Genomic DNA, 18,879 nt, shown 5'->3' on the forward strand with positions numbered 1-18,879 from the left:
AATAGTGCTTCTTTTTATCTGGTCTTGCAAAAGCAGTTAACCTCTTTCCCTGAAGTGGTTGTGTTTGAATATTAAAATGTGACAGAAATGTGTGCGGTACAACTGTGCAGGAGCAGTTCTTACATTTACTTTTGATTAATGCTGCAGGACATCTTTTTTGTATGTTGTCTTTAAAAGTCTCCATTTTTTTGCTGAAGCTAGCTTATTGCTGTTAACGCTTTTCACTGCCTTTTTTTTTATCATGTAATTGTGTCTGCTTGTGTTATTTCTGGTGAGCTTGCTACTCGATGATTGATGTTGTCTTGTAACTGAAAACATTGCACTAAGTTTTCATCAATAATTGATGCCAGGCGATGCTTCTCTCTGTGGGTCACTCTGCTTCGAGATGCTGAAGTGTTGCAACAGCAAGCTGACCAACCTACGCCATGAAGCATGCGCTGTGCTCTACCTGCTCATGAGAAGTAACTATGAATTCACTAGGCGGAGTGGTATCAACAGAGTTCACTTGCAGGTACTGAAAAATAAATATGTACATACATTATTAACAGACATTCTAGATAATGCTGGCTACAGTTTTTAGTAAAGATAGAACTACCTCCTTGTAGCATAAACTTTCAATGCATCGTGTTCTCTGGCGCTTTTTAGTAATTTTTGCATGAGAATTATGATTAAAAGAGATACAGTGACACAGATAAGGTTAAACCCTGTGTACTGCTCATTATTTGTTCCGATACGTAATACAAACCCTCGGTCCTTTAACAATAGGAAGGTAACTAGCGGCAGCTGGGACGGTCGTAAGCTTCGAACAAGGGGAGAACGGTAGTTAACTGCTTGTCCGATTGTGCGCGCGCCCGCGCGCCTGAGAGGTGAAGAATCACTTTTGCTTTCGGCCGCGGGTGTGAAGGACGTGTTCGTCATCGCTCTCTGCCCGCTTCATCGTCGTATGCTTTGTTTATATTGTGTTTTCTACTAATGGTTTGTTTGACTTGAAAATGAAACTGTAAGTACACTGTTTTCATTTTCATTACTTAATTATAAGCCAACATGGAGCTATCGCCGTAGATGCGGCGATTTCCGCTCTTTTCATGAAATTTATACCCTTGAATTATGTCTCGGTGCCGAGGGCGGGCGCGCTCGCGCCGAGTCATGTATTTTGGGCGAAAGTGTGTAATTGAAAGATGTAAGTACTCTTTTCATTATATTTTCCCCTGTGCGTTTGTTGCCGAGAGCGTGATTGCGCTCGGCACGAGCCTCTTATTTTTATGGATAGAATGCATGAAAGTGGATTCGCAATGCAGTATTCTTTTCATTTTCATTTATTAATTGCATCAAATTTAATTTTGGATCAATTTCCGCGCTTCGATCCTTACGATTGATTTTCTGTGAAAGTGAAATCGCAAGTGCAGTATTCTGTTTCATTTTCATATATATTTTTATGATAGCATCCATATTTATTATGGATCAAGTTTCCACTCTTACCCGGAATTGATCTTTTTCCCTTTAAGTTCTATGAAGTGAATCGCAAGTGCAGTATTCTGTTTCATTTTCATATTACTTTTCACTGCTGTGCGGGGGTAGAGGAAGCGAAGGTCTGCCAGGAAGTCGTCGGAAAGCTCTCCCGCGACTCCCTTGGTATCCGATTCTTCGTCTTCTTTCCTGACCCCCGCTCAGTTTCTTCCTCGTTGTGTTTTGTTATTTGGGTCTTCCTTGCGTTCGGGTGGGACATGTCTCCCCCCGTGCGTGAGGGAACCCCTCTTACTAATCTGTCTGTGCTACCGCAGGTGCTACATCCGTGGGAGACGACCTTGGACAGGTATGGACCACTGCGGCTGCATGGCGTGCTAGCATCCACGATCTGCTGCAGCGGCTAGCGAGGTCTGGGGCAGTGACCTTGGCACGGTCTACACTACAACCTCCATGGCCGCTTATGCTGCTTCCCCCCGCTGGTCTACACTCCCCATGCTGTGTCGGTGACGCCGTCTGCCGCTACTAGGGCCGGTCGACGCCGTACCGAGGGGGGGTATGCCGCCGCCGCCTGTGTTTTCTTGTTGCCTGCCCCAGACTTTTCCGCTATTCCAGCAGCTCGCCCCTGACCGGCGCCAGTACCAGGTCCCAGTTCCCGCTGGCTGCCGATGACTACGAGGTGATGGCTGAACCTGCCGCTGATGTTGTTGCTGGCCCAGCCGCTCGCGCCGCTCCTGTGAGGCGTGCTGTGCGTGACGCTCCTGCTGTTGCTGGTCCTGCTGTGCCTGCCCCTGCCCACGTCGTGTCGCGTCATGGAAGTGCTGCCCCGGACTCAGGTCTTTCCGGACAGGTTCAGTCGGGGCGTGTTGCTTCAGCAATTGGCCCGGCTCCTCCGTGGATGGAAGACCTGACGTCCGTCCTGAGAGAGCTGATGAAGAAGAGGAAGGTGTCGTCGTCATCTTCATCGTCTTCTTCGTCGTCTGCTGCCGCCTCTCCCCCTTCGACTTCTAAGGCTTCCAAGCCGAAGAAGAAGAAGGCTGCCTCCTCCCCCCCTAAGAAGGCTCCTTCGGGACCTTCGAAGGGCCCGTCTCACTCCGGTGTGACGGGGGGTTCTTCTGCTGGTCCTCCTGCTCCTTCGGGAGCGGGGCCCGTCTCCCTTCCGTAAGGAAGAGATAGACGGGGACCAGAGGAGTATCGGTTAGCACTGGGTACTCCTCACCTGGTGCTAGCGGCGATGCCGCTACGCCAGGTTCCGGCTCGGTCTCTCGTTCGCGGGAGATCCCGAGTGTACGCTCTCCCTCGGGAGACCGTGCAGCCAAAGTTTCGGCGCCAGAGTTCACTCGGCGCCAAGACTGCGGCACGGAGCAGAAGGCTGGTGAGAGCCGCTCAGGTGACTCTCGCCAGGCCAGCGGCCGCTCTCGCAGCTACCAGCTGGTAACCCGGGTTTCCCCCCTAAGAAGACTCCTTCGGGAACTTCTAAGGGCTCGTTCCACGCCGTGGGACGGGGGGGTTCTTCTGCCGGTCCTCCTGCTCTTTCGGGAACAGGGTCCGTCTCCTCTTCCACAAGGAAGAAGAAGACGGGGACCAGAGGCGTACCGACTACCACCGGTACTTCCTCGCCTGGTGTTTGCGGCGCTGCCGCTACGCCAGGTTCCGGCTCGGTCTCTCGTTCGCGAGAAGTTCCGAGTATACGATCTCCCACGGGAGAGCGTATAGCCAAAATTTTGGCGCCAGAGTTCGCTCGGCGCCAGGACCGCGGCACGGAGCAGAAGCTAGCGAGAGCCGCTCATGTGACTCTCGCCAGGCCAGCGGCCGCTCTCGCAGCGACCAGCTGGTAACCCTGGTAGACGTGACTGTCTCTGACCAGCCACGGGCTGAGGCTGGGAATAGGTCCCCCCGACCATCGGTACCAGCCTTGGCTGGTACCAGCGGTTTGACGCGCCTTGAGGACGCTCACCGGTCTCACCGCGAAAACGAGCTCTGCAAGTCACCTGACCGCCGCTCCCACAGGGACCGCGCGGATAGGGCGACCAGCAGCAGCTCGTCTGACGCATGGGACCGGGGTCGACGTGCTCAGTCGAGCAGCTCGCCACAGGTGAGCGGCACGGCCAGGCCTGCAGATCGATCCCCACCACGGTTGGTGATCGGCTGCAGCCCCCCACGTACGCTGGTCCTGCCAGCGAGCGGGGGGGGAGCGTCAGGTCTGTCTCTCCACTACCTTAAACTTCCTCGGGGTATGCCGGGAAGAGCGAGGTAGCTAGGAGTGATCGTGAGAGGTGCGCCGCTCATGATCCCGTCACGACGCTGCACGTGCCACGTATGGTCTTAGGACCAGCCAGGACGTACGCGCAAGTGATTGGAGGCGACTGTCAGGGGGGGGGAGGGGGTAGCGCCAGGTCTGTCTCCGATACCTTCAACTTCCTCGGCATACGCCGGGAAGAGCGAGGTATATAGGAGTGATCGTGAGAGATGCGCCGCTCACGATCCCATCACGACGCCGCACGTGCCAGGTATGGTCTTTAGGACCAGCCAGGACGTACGCAAGCAAGGTGATTGAAGGCAACAGTCAGGGATCTGTTGCTGGTCCTTCTTCTGAAGGAGGAGGGTCTTGGGAGCTGCTCTTGTTGGAGGGACTCCTCAAGACGCTGTAACTTCCGAGATTCAGAGTAACTTTGCCCAGGTTATTGCACTGATTCGTCAGCACAACGACCTGGGGAGAGGATCGCCGCTCCACGGCTCAAGTCGTTCTCGAGCCCGAGTAGGGAACCAGACTGACGGTGGGCTTGCCGCAATAAGAGCTTCTTGACTCGGTTCTGAACCAGGAGAGCCTCTCGTCTCCGGACGAGAAGGTTCGCTCAGGTCTAGCCGGTCGGGCAAGCTACTTCCCCTCCTCTGCGTGACAGCGGCGTTTTTTTCGGAGTATTGCAGCTCTTCTTCTTCGCCCCCCCCCCCCCCCCCTTACCGTCCTCTTGAGAGGTTTCGATCTCGACGAGGACTGGAATGAGTCAGAGGACGGTTTCGGCTCTCCTGTCAGGTGTCGATCAGCCCACCCAGACGAAGTTCACAGTGGTGGCAGATGCTTACCTACAGCACGAGTTCGTGACCCTCCTCGGGGGGAGGGGGGTGGGAGGAAGGCCCATCGCCGCAAGGTGATGGCTGCTCCTACTCAAAGTCTCCAAATGCTAGTACCGCTGGAAGGGCGAGCAATATCCCTTTTCCTTCCTTCCCCATTCCCTCTCTCCTTACCGGCTACGAGGGAAAGGGGTAGGATCCTACAGACTTCTCTGTAGGATCCCACGATTGGGGACTGCGCTAACCGGGGGGACCTTCGGGTCCTACCTGACGTAACCCCGGTCGTGGAGGAGGGACCCTGCACCATCTCCGATTTCTACGGGAATCAAGAGGACAACCAACCGATATTCGTTTAACGAATCCGGTGGGGGTTTCGCTGGGCGCTTAGGAATTCTGCCAGAATTTCTAGCACACATGGCGAGACCACTGTCCAAGGGAGTTAGACGAGTATTCCCGATATTGTTACCTACGATAATCGGGGATCTCGCCGAATGCTCGAATTCCTGGAGTTCTTAGCGTTGGAAGAAGACTGTCGCCGAAGGAAGATATCTCACAGTGGCGGCCAGCCCTGGATTAGAGAGAACGGACGGGAATATCCAGTTTGGCTTGAATTTTTCGTCTTCGTTATTCTGTGCACCATTGAAGCTTTCCTTCGGGGAAGACTTCTCCTTCTCTCTCTTTCTTAGAGATCGAAGGCGTCGATCTCCAATCCTTATTTTGTTTTCTTGAAGGGAAAGAATTTAGGATGGAGATCGTTGTTCAGAATCCTACAAATATACTACGTATATTACCTTGGCGACATGATTCTGCTGAGCAGTTGAATAGTCGAGGGGAGTAGGCGCATATCCCTGGTTACTCTACGGATTGCGATGTAGACGAGAAGTATTCTAATTGAACTGCAACTCGGGGTGGCCTGCAACCTCCCTGGAGTTTCCAGTTTCAATTTTATATACTTAGGGTGTGTCACAACAACACCATTTAAGCTTTTATATTTACCGAAATTCGTTTCGCATATATAATTGCTCGAGCATATCTTTTTATGCTCGGTGGTTCTAGCCGAACGCATTCCTTCGTGGAAAGGATTACTTGGCAACTCAGGATGACGAGTCAGCGACAGCTACTGCATATTGAATTGCCCGAGGCATTTCAGTACCAGTTGGCGCTTCGAGATGCACGGTTGGTTATGTCTTTCTCACCTGCTTTGATTGAATACCAACCGTATCTCTGCCCAACAATCACGGACTTAAGTCTCTGATTAACGGGGATTCTCGCATACATGAATGACCATCTACTGCTGTGACACTAGTATTCATCGTCTTCGGTATTGCGAGAATTTAAAACAGAGATATCTATTCGACTCTCATCTTTCTGTTTACCGCACGGTAACAGAATTCTGTAATAGTCCTCTTTGCGGCAATCGTAATAGCGATAATGCGAATGATTTTTGCGGAATCTGAGTTTGTCCTCAAAATATCTCGTATTCGGAGGTGTGCAATTGTTCATTGTCCACCCCGGATTAGCAGATGTATTGAAAGACATCGCCTACTCCCACACCTGCCAGCTCTACTTCCAAACGTTCAGCCCATGAGAAGCAGTTCTTCAAGCGGCTCTCCCCTGAAGAACGCCCCGCTTTCATTGCACACCGGACAGTAATGAAATGGCGGTTAGCGTTTTCAGTCATTTGTAAGCACAGGTTCAGAATCTTGAGATTCCTTCTCTCGATTCAGCTGGAAGACGTAGGTTGCATACATTGCCTACCTTCGTCTTCAACGTCACATAGTGTTGTTTCTCCTTAAGCTGAGATTCAACGTCTATGAGATTATCTTGCCATCAGGGACCTCGGTCTTTTAAAGGCAATTGACTTTCGCCTTTTGAGCTTATGCATTAAGAGAATCATCACTGCGCCGTCCGGCATCGGTGACTAACAAATATATTATTTGTTTGGTCTCTCAGCATAACTCTTTAAAGAGCGAAGGTCACGTGACTTACCCGGATGCTTGGACAACTTGCCTCTACCGATTCCGAACCAGTCAGTCGGCAGCTGTCAGAGCTCCCGAGTCAGTTACAAACTATGCTGTGGACTTAGTTCGGTTGTTCCAGAGCAATCATTACTTCGTCTTAATAGCTTGTCAGTATGAGTACTGTACATAACCAGTCGAGAAGAGGGATAGGTCATACGACTATTCCCTTCTTTTCGTCTTAGGTAACTGCATGACTTTTCTTGCGAAGTCAAGCACAAGGGGATGGGGATTTGTGACGCTCGATTTCTCGTACCGATCTTCGTAGCGAAGACTCAGAACCCTTCGGTAACTGACGATTGGTTCGAGTCCTTCACAATACCCTCCCTAATGGACTTCACCGCCTCCGATACGAAAGCTATGCTGCTTTGTCCTGTGAAGGCGCGACGGAGCTGTCTGAAGAAACTCGACACCCAGGATGAGTGTGGACGCCTCTTCATCATTCTCCTCGCGTTCCGCAAGAACTTCTCCTTGGCGCAGGTAGTGAAGGCAGGGGCCTGGTCCAACCGGACCGCAATGCACCTCCTTCTAACCTTCGGGATAATTGCCCACAGGTCCTTGGATCTCTTTTTCCTTGGGAACCATGGTGGTTGCTCAACACGTTGTGTAGTTAACCCAGACCCTCGCAGGCTGAACAGCATCGAGTCCTGGTGTGACCGTAAGAATGGATGAGTGAATGAGAGTGTGACTGGCTCCTCTTCCCATCTTTTTCTCTCTACTACTGTGGGTAGAGGGACACGGTCGTCACCCTGCTGGGTAAGGACGAGATGCAGGTGAGCTACTCAATAGAGCACCATCCTATCCCTTTCAGTAGGGATAGGAGTAATATCCACCACTTCCTCCAACAAGGGGGAGGAAGTGGATGCCAACTTGAGACAAACCCATCATTTTATGATTGTCTCTTGCAAACAGGAACAAGTTCTTGCTTGCTGGTACGAAGAGATACGCTTGCCTCTCTCTTAGTACTTGGCCCAGAGGTCTGACCATTGATCCTGCGGTGCACACCCCGATCAATCGGACAGAGGTTTGGATCCCTCCCTTGCTCTTACGACCAGGGAGGCACTCCAGGGTTGGACGAACACCAGTCTGTTCACCAAAAAGACTCAGATTCCTCCCACCAATAAGTGAGTCTTCCTATTGTTAAAGGACCGAGGGTTTGTATTACGTATCGGAACAAATGACAATTTGTCGAAAATTGCATTTTTCCTAACTATACAAACCTGAGGTCCTTTACATATAGTCCCACCTCATGCCACCCCTCACTCTGCAACTTTTTGCATGGGCCTAAAGCAAAAGTGATTCTTCACCTGCCCGTGCGCACGATCGGACAAGCAGTTAACTACCGTTCTCCCCTTGTTCGAAGCTTACGACCGTCCCAGCTGCCGCTAGTTACCTTCCTATTGTTAAAGGACCTCAGGTTTGTATAGTTAGGAAAAATGCAATTTTCGACAAATTGTCATTTTTCCTAGTAAAGTTTTTAGGAATTATGTATTAATGGAATCTCCCAAATTATGATAGGACTACTTTGATGGCTAGTCTTCATTAATAGTTACCATATATAATCTGTAATTATGTATATGTGCTCCTGAGATTGTTTTCAAGTTGGTGCAAAACTAAAATGAATTGAAACACTGTTATGTAAATCATGGGTAATTTATTTAGAGATTTTCAGCCTATAAGCCGAGGAAGGTTTTACCGTCATTAATCTGTATAGGTGTTTCCTAAAAGTTACGTAAAACCTAGATGTGTACTTAGAATGATGTTAAAGGGTAAGTTTGCAAAATTGAGATTGTATTATATACATACTCTTTTCATAATGATTTTGTCTAATAATTGAAGGCTGTCTTTCAAGTTAATTCTCTTGTCATTTGTGTGACCTGCTTCAGAAAGCTTTTATGTAAAGTGTGCTCCTGGAATATTGTCCAATGACAACAAATCTAATATTAGTATTGGCTTGGAAATAAGTAGCTATCTCATTTTCATAGTGCATGGTATAGCCAAGGTAGATTTGTTGATTAATTTTTGGTTACATTTTGATTTACAGCAAATACTCAGTCTACTCAGAGCAAGCCAAAGGTTTTACATTTTTTTATACATTGTATTGTAATATAAACTGAAGTTCTGAGTACAGTACTCTCTCTTGCATTATGTTTACCTTTGGCTCTTGTCAACCAGTTCCTTACAAACAGTGTTACTTTCAGAGTTTTTACCATGTTGACTTACAAACCTTTTCCATGGGGGAAATTCTAGCAAGGTCCATTGGGTTCACTCTTACCCTTGGGATAATGTCATACTTGTGGAATTTCATAGAACATTTGATTGTCTTGCATTCCATCATAAAGGTTCTGGTTCATGCTTTTGGATGTAGAGAACTAGCTTCTGGAAACTTTTTTCTTACCTAATTTTTCTGTTTCTGCTTCCTTCACCATACCTGATGCTGTCCCTCAGGAGGTATTATCTCTCACTTAAACTTTTCCTCTTAATCTCTTATCCATATGTTTGTATTCTCTTATCCTTATGTTTGCTTACAATTCAGCCTTCTATGTCTTCCTTCCTGACCTCTTAGCCATTGTCTGTTATTTATATATGGCTTTGAATTGAAGTTTCTATGTCTACTCTCCTTAACAGTTTTCTCTTTTGTTGAAAATGCTTTTTAAGTGTAAAGGATTACACAAACTTCTTGAAATTGCTTACTGTAATTCAAGTTACAAAGACTGCTTTTTATTTTCTCGTAAGTTTTGATGTTTTTTTTTGGTTTTTGTGTTGTATGTTTTTTTCCTCTTTGAGAATTGAATAAAAAAAATCAACTGGTTACCTTACTCTTAGCTCAACTCAAGAGCCCCTGCCTCTGTGGTGCAAGGTGTGATCAGTGTTGCATTGTCTGTCAGGTTAATTTTAGTCTCTTGTTTGTTTTTATTTCTCTTATTGTTTGACCCATTGGCTCTTATTTGCCTTATCTGCAGATGGTTGTCTTTGAAGCAGTATATGAATTAGGGACATACCATTTTCAAGATGTTTTATTGATAAACATAATTAAGGAGCACAAATCCTCACCAAAGGTTTTTTTAACTTTAACATAGGGAATTTGTATACTAAGTTTAATAAAGGATCTTCAGTTTCATTCAGAGCAAAATGTTTTTGCCATTGATGATTGTTATTTGTCTTATATTATGCTTTATAATCATCAGCTTATTTTTGGTTTTCCCCTGCCTTTATAGCTGTATGCATTTAAAGAAAGATCACTAGCTTTTTTCACATTTTTTGTTTGTTCTGTGCAGTTTATTATATTAATCTGTTAAGATTGTAAGGGGAATTCTGAATTTTTCAATGATTTATCTTTTGGAATGTTATATGTATTGAGCTACTAAGCCCTCACATCTATTTGCTCCTTGTTTTAAGTGAGGCTACTTGTATTTGTGTATCTTTGCAAAGTATTTTTTCTTTTTACTTGCTGTGGGTCTTGTTACCAGTCTTTAGTTGCATGCTAAATGTGTGTAGATTATTTATGAAAAATAGATTGCCAATAGGAACACTAACATTTTCTCATAGACAAACTTCAGGTATTTTAAGCAATGATAATTCATTTTATTTTAGACTGTACTGAACGTATTTACAAAAGCCATATTTTAAGTATTTTATTAATAAATCTCTAGTTGCTATGATCTTTTACTCGCTGACCATAAAATAAATTCCCCAATATTTTCCAGGTCATCATTTCAGTATCACAGCTTCTTGGTGAAGTTATTGGTCTGAATAATTCACGTTTTCAAGAGTCCATGGCACTTATCAACAGCTATGCATCTAGTGATAAAGCAATGAACAATACAGGTATTTCAACTTTATTTCAGCCAGCATTGGATATGGTACACACTGATTTTTACTGCAATACTTAAGCTCTCTCAGAAATGTTTATAGCTTTTGTAGTGACTACGGTATGTCATGGAAAATAACATTGTAAACAGTAGTTCCTAGAAAAGTTCATAGAATTGGTGTTGAAAAAGTAATAAATTTTAGGTGCAATTAGTTAGTGGTTCTAGTGTAATTAGATTTATGCAATACTAATACACAATACAAATAAGGTGAAGATATAAAATTTCATTAGATCCCTTGTTTTTCAGGGTTTGTAAGTGAAGTCCGAGATTTAACAAAACGTATTCGAACAGTGTTAGTAGCAACAGCCCAAATGAGAGAACATGAGTGTGATCCTGAAATGCTGTGTGACCTTCAGCATTCCCTTGCTGCATCATATGCAGCAACCCCAGAACTGCGAACCACTTGGTTGCAAGCCATGGCAAAGCACCATGTCAAAAATGGTGACCTTTCAGAGGTTTGTTCCTCACCTTTTTTTATACAGTGTGGTGGCAACCTTATAAGTAATGTGTTTGTTTTTCAAGACGTAATTAGCTCTGTATTTTTTTATTTTTTAAGTAATGTTTGTTTTTCAAGACGTAATTAGCTCTGTATTTTTTAATTTTTTACTCTGACCTCAAGGTAACGTACAATATTTAATTACTAGACTGCTTGATAATATGTGCTCTTTAATATAGAATTAAGATTGTCTTGAAATTGTTTGCCATAAATATCATGTAAAGATTTATTAGTTATTTATTAATCTGTTCAATTAATATTTTTTCTAGAAAAGGTTAATTAAACACATAACCTAATATACTCTAATCTGGTGCAAATTCAAATTTTTGTTAGCAGTACAATAAGATAATGTGATGGGGAGATGGTATCAGTTTAATTGAATTATTTGTTGATTTTTAATTGAGATGATTCCAAAGAAAAAATAAGACATCTCAAATTTGTTTTTGGTGAGGTGAACTTTTATATGCATTGAATAAAAAATTCTAGTCACTAATACTGATGTTTTCCAATCTTACAGGCAGCATTTTGTCAGCTGCACATTGCAGCACTTATGGCAGAATATTTGCACCACCAAGGGGAGTTTGCTGATGGATGTCAAGTCTTCTCCATCATTTCAGACAACATACCTCGTGATGAATCCAACTTGAGACTGGATGCAGGTAAATCTTATCAGGTTTATAGCACATAGTACTTAAGTAAGGTCTTGTAAATAATTTTAGCAAAACTTCCGTGTCGCAATGCAAAATTTCCATAGGGGCTCTTGTCCAAATTACATAAAAGAAGAAGCTGGACTGATATGTATATGGGGAGAAAGCAAAGGAATGGATGAAAAGTATAAGGCACAAAGTAAGGCAAGTGGGGCTGAAAGATGCTGCAAAGAACCTTCAGTGCCATCTAAAATGGGCCTCAGAAGTCACTGCAAGTAATTCCTATTAATTTGGTGATTCCCTAATTGACAATAGTTTTTCCAGGTAAAATTACCTATTAATTTTTGGAGAAAGTTAGGGTAATCTTGTGTACTTGTCACCAAGTGTGCCGTCTATCCCATTATTTACTGGCTGAGCTGCAGTTCATTTCAGTTTCTTTTACCTTTTATGAAACCAATGGCAATTTGAGCTTCAGTTTTTTGTTAATTGAGATCCTAGGTTTCTGATGATATTAAACCATAATAGACCTCTTACATAAGCACATTCATTGTAATTTTTTTGTATTTTAGTTTTGTACATACAACTTCCCCGGCAGATATATACTTAGCTTATGTCTCTGACGTCCGACAGAAATTCGAATTTCGCGGCACACGCTGCAGGTAGGTCAGGTGATCTACCCCCCTGCCGCTGGGTGGCAGGAATAGGAACCATTCCCGTTCTAGAACCAGATTTTCTCTGTCGCGGTAGTGTCAACATATGTTGTTGCTACCTCCTGACTTGATTTTCGTTTTTCATCGCCATCGATCTTCTGGGCTGTCTTTTGCAGGGAAGTACTGGGTCTTTGGTTCAGCATACGCTTTTATTAACTTTTTAATGAATTTGGCTTCGAAAATTTCGAAGAATATATGACGTGTAACTACCGAAATTTTCGGTAGACACTCACATAGTTTGCAAGAAAGGGAAATATTAATTTGTTCCGATACGTAATACAAACCCTCGGTCCTTTAACAATAGGAAGGTAACTAGCGGCAGCTGGGACGGTCGTAAGCTTCGAACAAGGGGAGAACGGTAGTTAACTGCTTGTCCGATCGTGCGCGCGCCGCGCGCCCGGGCGGTGAAGAATCACTTTTGCTTTCGGCCGTGGTGTGACAGGACGTGTTCGTCATCGCTCTGCCCGCTATTTCGTCGTGTGCTTTGGATGTTTACAATTTTCTTCTGACTGGTTTGTTTGTGGTCTTGAAATGAAATTGTAAGTACTTCTCTTTTTCATTTTTTCATTGAGTGAAGTGAATTAATTAATCATGGATCAAGAAGAGCTTTCGCCGCGCCCACCAGCTGCCCGTAGAGTGTGTCCCGGGCTGGAGGGGCGTAAATGCGGCGGATTCCGCTCTTACCCAGATATTGATCCTCATGAGTTATGTTTTCGGTGTCGGGGGCGAGAATGCTCCCGAACCGAACCATGTAATGTCTGTGTAAATTGGTCCGAGGCGCAGTGGGTGCTGTACGAGGGTAGGAAGAGGCGTAGGTCGACCAAGGAGTCGTCGGAAAGCTCTCCAGCGACTCCTTTGGTTACGGATACCTCGTCATCCTTCCTGCCTCCAGCTCAGCCCCCACGATTTGCGCCTTCCCCTGCGGGGGGGGTTTCGGAGTCCTTCTCCTCACTCGATCCGTCGAGTGTGGAGGAGGGTGCCCGATACCCGGATGTTCAATTGTATTCGGGGTCTTCCGTCCGCCTCTGGGTGGGGTTTCGTCCTCCCCCAAGCGCGAGGGTGCCCCTCTAACTGACCCGACTGTTCCTCCCTCAGGTGTGCCTTCTGTGAGTGACGACCTTGGACAGGTGTGGGCGTCGTTGGGACTGCAGGGCGCCCCCAGTATCCAGGGCTTGATTCAACGGCTAGCGGGGTCGGCAGTTGTAACTCATGGTGTGGTGACAACAACGACCAATACTGTGTCAACACCAGCGTACGCCGCCCCTCCTCATGTGGTGTATACGCAACACATTGCGTCGGTGACTCCAACGGCATCAATTCAAATGCCGATCGCTGCCGTACCTAAGAGGGGCGTGCCGCCGCCACCTGGGTTTTATGTGCTGCCGACTCCCGACTTTCGCTGCCCCAAAAGTTCGCCCCTGGATCTACCGCCCGTCCCAATGATGAGTTTGGCTGAGATGGAGAGGTCTGTGACGCCGCCGGACTATGCTGCCGTAAACCTGCCGTACCTGCAGCGAGTGTTGCTGGCCCAGCCCTCGCGCCGCTCCTACGAAGCGCGCGGTGCGGGACTCTCATGTTGATGTTGCTGCTGGTGTGCTGGTCCTGCTGGTGCTGGTCCTATTGGTGCTGGTCCTGCTGCTGCTGGTCCTGCTGGTGCTGGTCCTGCTGGTGCTGGTCCTGATGGTACTGGTCCTGCTGTTGATGTTCCTGCCGCTCCTGCCGTGCCTGCCCCTGCCCACGTCGCGTCTCGTCATGGAGGTGCTGCACCGGTCTCAGGTCTTTCCGGACAGGATCAGTCGGGGGCGTGTTGCTTCGGCAATTGGCCCGACTTTTCCGTGGATGGAAGGAAACCTGACGTCCGTCCTGAGAGAGCTGACGAAGAAGAGGAAGAAGAAGAGGAAGATGTCGTCGTCGTCTTCATCGTCTTCTTCGTCGTCTGTTGCCGCCTCTTCCCCTTCGACTTCTAAGGCTTCCAAGCCGAAGAAGAAGAAGGCTGCCTCCTCCCCCCCTAAGAAGGCTCCTGCGGGACCTTCGAAGGGCCCGTCTCGCTCTGGCGTGACGGGGGGTTGCTTCTGCTGGTCTCCTGTTCCCTCGGAACGGGGCCCGTCTCCTCTTCTGAGAAGAGAAGAAGACGGGGACCAAGGATGTGCTGGCTACTGCTGGTACATCCGCGCCTGGTCTTAGTAGCACTGCTGCTAAGCCAGGTACCGGCTCGACTTCTCTGTTCGCGAGAAGGTGGCCGAGTGTACGGTCTCCTTCGGGCGACCGTGCAGCCAAAGTCAAGACGCCTGAGCTTGCTCACCGTCATGACAGAGGCACGGAGCAGAAAGACTGTCGAGAGTCGCGCAAGTGACGCTCGCCAGGCCAGCGGCCGCTCTCGTAGCGACCAGCCGGTACCTCGGGTTGTTACGTGACGGTCTCTGACCGGCCACGGGTTGAGGCTGAGAAGAGGTCCCCTCGACCAACGGCACCAGCTTCGGCTGGTACCAGCGGTTTGACGTGCCGTGAGGACGCTCACCGGTCTCACCGCGAAAGCGAGCTCTGCAGATCACCTGACCGCCGCTCCCACAGGGACCGGACGGAGACGGTGGCCAGCAGCAGCTCGTCTGACGCACGAGATTCATGGGGTCGACGTGCTCAGTCGAGCCGCTCGCCACAGGTGAGCGGGCAAACGACCAGGCCTGCAGTCTTCGATCCCCACCGCGGGTTGGTGATCGGCTACAGCCCTCCACGTACGCTGGTCCTGCCAGCAACGAACGGGGGGGAGCGTCAGGTCTGTCTCTCCTATACCTTCAACTTCCTCGGGCTACACGGGAAGAGCGAGGTACCTAGGAGTGATCGTGAGAGGTGCGCCGCTCACGATCCCGCCACGACGCCGCACGAACCAGGCATGGTCTTAGGACCAGCCAGGTCGTACGCGCAAGTGGTTGGAGGCGACCGTCAGGGGTCTGTTGCTGTTTCCTCCTTCTGAAGGAGGAGGGTCTCGAGAGCTGCTCCTGTTGGAGGGACTGGACGGTCCTACTCCTCAGGACGCTGTGATCCTGAGATCCAGAGGAACTTTGCCCAGGTTATTGCGCTGATTCGTCAGCACAAACGACCTGGGGGAAGGATCGCCGCTACCACCATCTGAGCCCACGTCCCGGCTCGAGTCATTTTGGGGCCCGAAGAGGGAACCCAAATTGACGGTGGGACTGCCGCGATCTGAGCTTGCAGAACTCAGTCCTTGACCAGGTGGAGGAATTTCGTCTCAGGACGAGAGGACTCACTTAAGTCAGGACGGTCTTCCAAGCTACTTCCTCCTCCTCTGCAGCGACAGCGGAAGTTCTACGTGCCATCAGTGGATCCAATACCGCCCAAACAGGTTAACCCGGAGCTAGCTAGGCTAACTCCAGGTGTGTCCCTGCAGCAGCTCCTGTCGGAGAACCTGTGGTTCTCGCAGCAGGAAGGCACTGGGCCTGGAAGCTACCGCTATGGCGGCTTTCCAGGCAGTCTCTTGGTTGGATCTGTGGTCCCTCACAGTATCCAAGGTCGCGGCCGACCCGCGCCGGGGCGCTGCCCTCGAAGACGACCCCCGACTTCAAGGAGACTGTGCCAGTCTGGAGGTAGGGCCATCTCCTACCTCGCCCATCAGACGGCAAACCTGTGGGCCAACTTGGTTCTCCGTCGTAGGGACGCTGTCCTTACACGAGTAGCCAAGGGGGCCGGGCGTGAAGCGGTAAATGGACTCCGTAACGGACCAATGAAGAGTTCCTCCGCTCTCTTTCCCGGAGAGATGGTGGACGCTGCGGTGGAAAGACGGCGCACTGATGACAGTGACCGTCTGGTTCACCAGGCAGTTACGAAGGTTTCTGGGCACCTCGTACAACTGCGGCTAAGCCTAAGAGTTTAGCTAGCGCTTCCTCGGCTGCTAAGACGGCTGCTCCATCGAAGCCCCGAGGAAAGACTCTTCCTGCTTCAACTTCTGGTAAAGGAGGCCGTAACCAGCCCTCCTCCCAGCCCTCCTTTCCCCCCGAGGAGGTGCTGGGAAGAAGTCGAAGCGAGGTGGGAAACGCTAGGGACGGCGTTCCCCTCACCAGCTTGCCGGAAGTGGTGGGGGGTGCCTGGCGAGCCATTGGGCCGGCAACTTGGCAGCGCTTACGGTGCCGAGACCTGGATAGTAGACGTCCTTCGGGAGGGATATCTACTACCTTCGAATCTCGGCCACCCTCACCTCCAACCCGGTCCATCTGCAGACATATGTTCTGGGATCCTCAAAGGACGACGCTCTTCGGCAGGAGATCAAGACCATGCTGACCAAGCGAGCTGTAGAAGTCGTAGTGGATCGGTCACCGGGCTTTTACAGCCGCCTTTTCTTAGTGGAAAAGGCATCGGGGGGCTGGCGCCCGGTGATAGATCTCTCTCCCCTGAACCGATTTGTTCGCCAGACTCGGTTCAGATGGAGACGGCACGTTCCGTGCTGGACTCCATCATCAGAGAACGACTTCATGCTTTCAGTGGACCTGAAGGATGCGTATTTTCAAATACCCATCCATCAGTCCTCCAGAAAGTACCTCCGCTTCATCTTCGACGGGACGGTGTACCAATTCAGGGCACTTTGCTTCGGTCTCTCAACCGCCCCACAGGTGTTCACGAGAGTGTTCACGCTGGTGTCTGCTTGGGCCCATTCGCACGGGATACGTCTTCTGAGGTATCTCGACGATTGGCTGGTCCTGGCGAGCTCCCGCTCGCAGTTGCTGCAGGACAGGGATCGACTTCTAAAGTTTTGTCGCGATCTGGGATCGTGATAAACTACGAGAAGTCCGATCTCGAACCCAAGCAGAAGATGAAGTACCTGGGTATGCTGATCGATACGGGTAGCAGCTCAAGTCCGCCCCGCAGACTTGAGGATCAGCAAATTCAGGGAGGCAGCCGGCCGGTTCCTGTCTCGGCAGGAACAGGCAGCTCAGCAATGGGCAAGTCGTGATGCGGCCACCTGTCGTCACTCGAGAAGTTAGTTCCTCACGGACGTCTTCACCTGCGGTCTCTCCAGTGGAGACTAAGGGAGAGTTGGTCACAGGCTAAAGGATCCACCTTACTTCCCCGTGTCCATCACGGAGAAGGTGAGGCAGGACCTAGCCTGGTGGCTCGACGACAGGAACTCTTAAGAGGAGTGCCCCTACGCACTCCCCCCCCGGAGATGCTGCTGTTCTCAGACGCATCGACCGAGGGATGGGGCGACACCTGGAGGAGTTGCTGGCTGCAGGTGTGTGGGACCATCACGACAAAGCACCTTCACATGCAATGTCCTGGAACTCAAGGCGGCGTTCTACGCTCTCCAAGAGTTCCAAGACCGCTTGATGGACACTCGGTGGTGTTGCATGTGCGACAACACCACAGTAGTGGCATACGTTCAACAAGCAGGGGGCCTAGTGTCTCTCCCGCTACACCAGTTGACTGTGCAGGTGCACGAGTGGGCCACGGCTCACTCGATAGAGCTGTCAGCACGCTACATTCCAGGCAAGAGGAATGTAGTAGCGGACAAGCTCAGCCGTCGGGATCAGGTAATAGGGACGAGTGGTCCCTACACCCAGAAGTGGCGGAAAGGCTCTTCAACCTGTGGGGCGTCCGGTCATAGACCTGTTCGCCACCCGGCACAACAAAAAACTTCAAGTTTTTTGCTCAGCCGTGCCGGACCCATGGGCAGCTGCAGAGGACGCTCTCCAACCACCCCTGGGACAACCTCTTCGTCTACGCCTTTCCTCCCTTTTGTCTGATTCGGAAAGTGATCAGCCGAGCGCTGGTCACTCCCAATCTCAGGATGATCCTGGTGGCTCCCAAACGACCTCAAGCCGTTTGGTATCCGGACCTGCCTGGCTCTTCTTGCAGAAGAACCGAGAGAGATGCCCCACTGGCACAACCTTCTAGCCCAGCCACACGTAGAGCGTACCACCGAGCAGTCCAGTCCCTACAACTTCACGGCTGGCTGTTATCCCACCATCTCTTGCGAACGAGAGGCTTTTCTCGCAGCGCAGCAACAGAGATGGCTGGACACGTCAGACAGTCCTCTGCAGCTGTGTACCAGGGGAAGTGGGCCGTCTTCTGTGGTTGGTGTCGTAGACGGGGTCTACTCCTCTCAGAGCCACTCTTCAGCAGGTAGCGGATTTCCTCGTATTTCTTCGCCGAGAGAAGCTCCTCTCAGTACCGCCCACAGTTAAAGGATATAGAGCTGCACTGGCACTCGTCCTTAAAACTGAGGGACTGGACATCTCGAACTCGTTCGAGATCTCCTTGCTAATGAGGAGCTTCGAAAGGTCTTGCCCACCCAGGGAGCTCAGGGCCCCCTGAGTGGGATGTGACTCTCGTCCTTAGGAGTTTTGACTCGAAGACCATTCGAGCCACTCCGAGAGTCGTCAGACAGGGATCTGACCCTCAAAGACCCCTCTTCTTGCTGGCCCTGGCATCGGCGAAGAGAGTAGGGGAACTTCATGGATCTGTCCTTCAATGTTAAACATTCCAGGGGCTGGGCGGGGATCTGTGACGCTCGATTTCGTCCCGAATTTCGTAGCCAAGACTCAGAATCCGTCGATCCCTGACGACAGGTTCGAGTCTTTCACAATCCCC

The 18,879-nt window shown here is 49.5% G+C and overlaps 1 protein-coding gene across 1 annotated transcript in view; it reads left to right on the forward strand.

Annotated features, from left to right (window-relative positions):
* Positions 1 to 284: 284 nt before the first annotated feature.
* LOC135209510 (dedicator of cytokinesis protein 9-like) overlaps positions 285 to 18,879 on the forward strand; it is a 22,215-nt gene continuing 3,620 nt past the window's right edge. The window contains exons 1-4 of the mRNA XM_064242163.1: positions 285 to 511; positions 10,262 to 10,382; positions 10,673 to 10,881; positions 11,440 to 11,581. Coding sequence (XP_064098233.1) covers positions 344 to 511; positions 10,262 to 10,382; positions 10,673 to 10,881; positions 11,440 to 11,581 — 640 coding nt within the window. The 5' untranslated portion in view covers positions 285 to 343. The remainder of the gene's footprint in view (positions 512 to 10,261; positions 10,383 to 10,672; positions 10,882 to 11,439; positions 11,582 to 18,879) is intronic.

Source organism: Macrobrachium nipponense, chromosome 38 (assembly GCF_015104395.2).
Source record: "Macrobrachium nipponense isolate FS-2020 chromosome 38, ASM1510439v2, whole genome shotgun sequence".
In the NCBI taxonomy this organism is placed as follows: Eukaryota; Metazoa; Arthropoda; class Malacostraca; order Decapoda; family Palaemonidae; genus Macrobrachium; species Macrobrachium nipponense.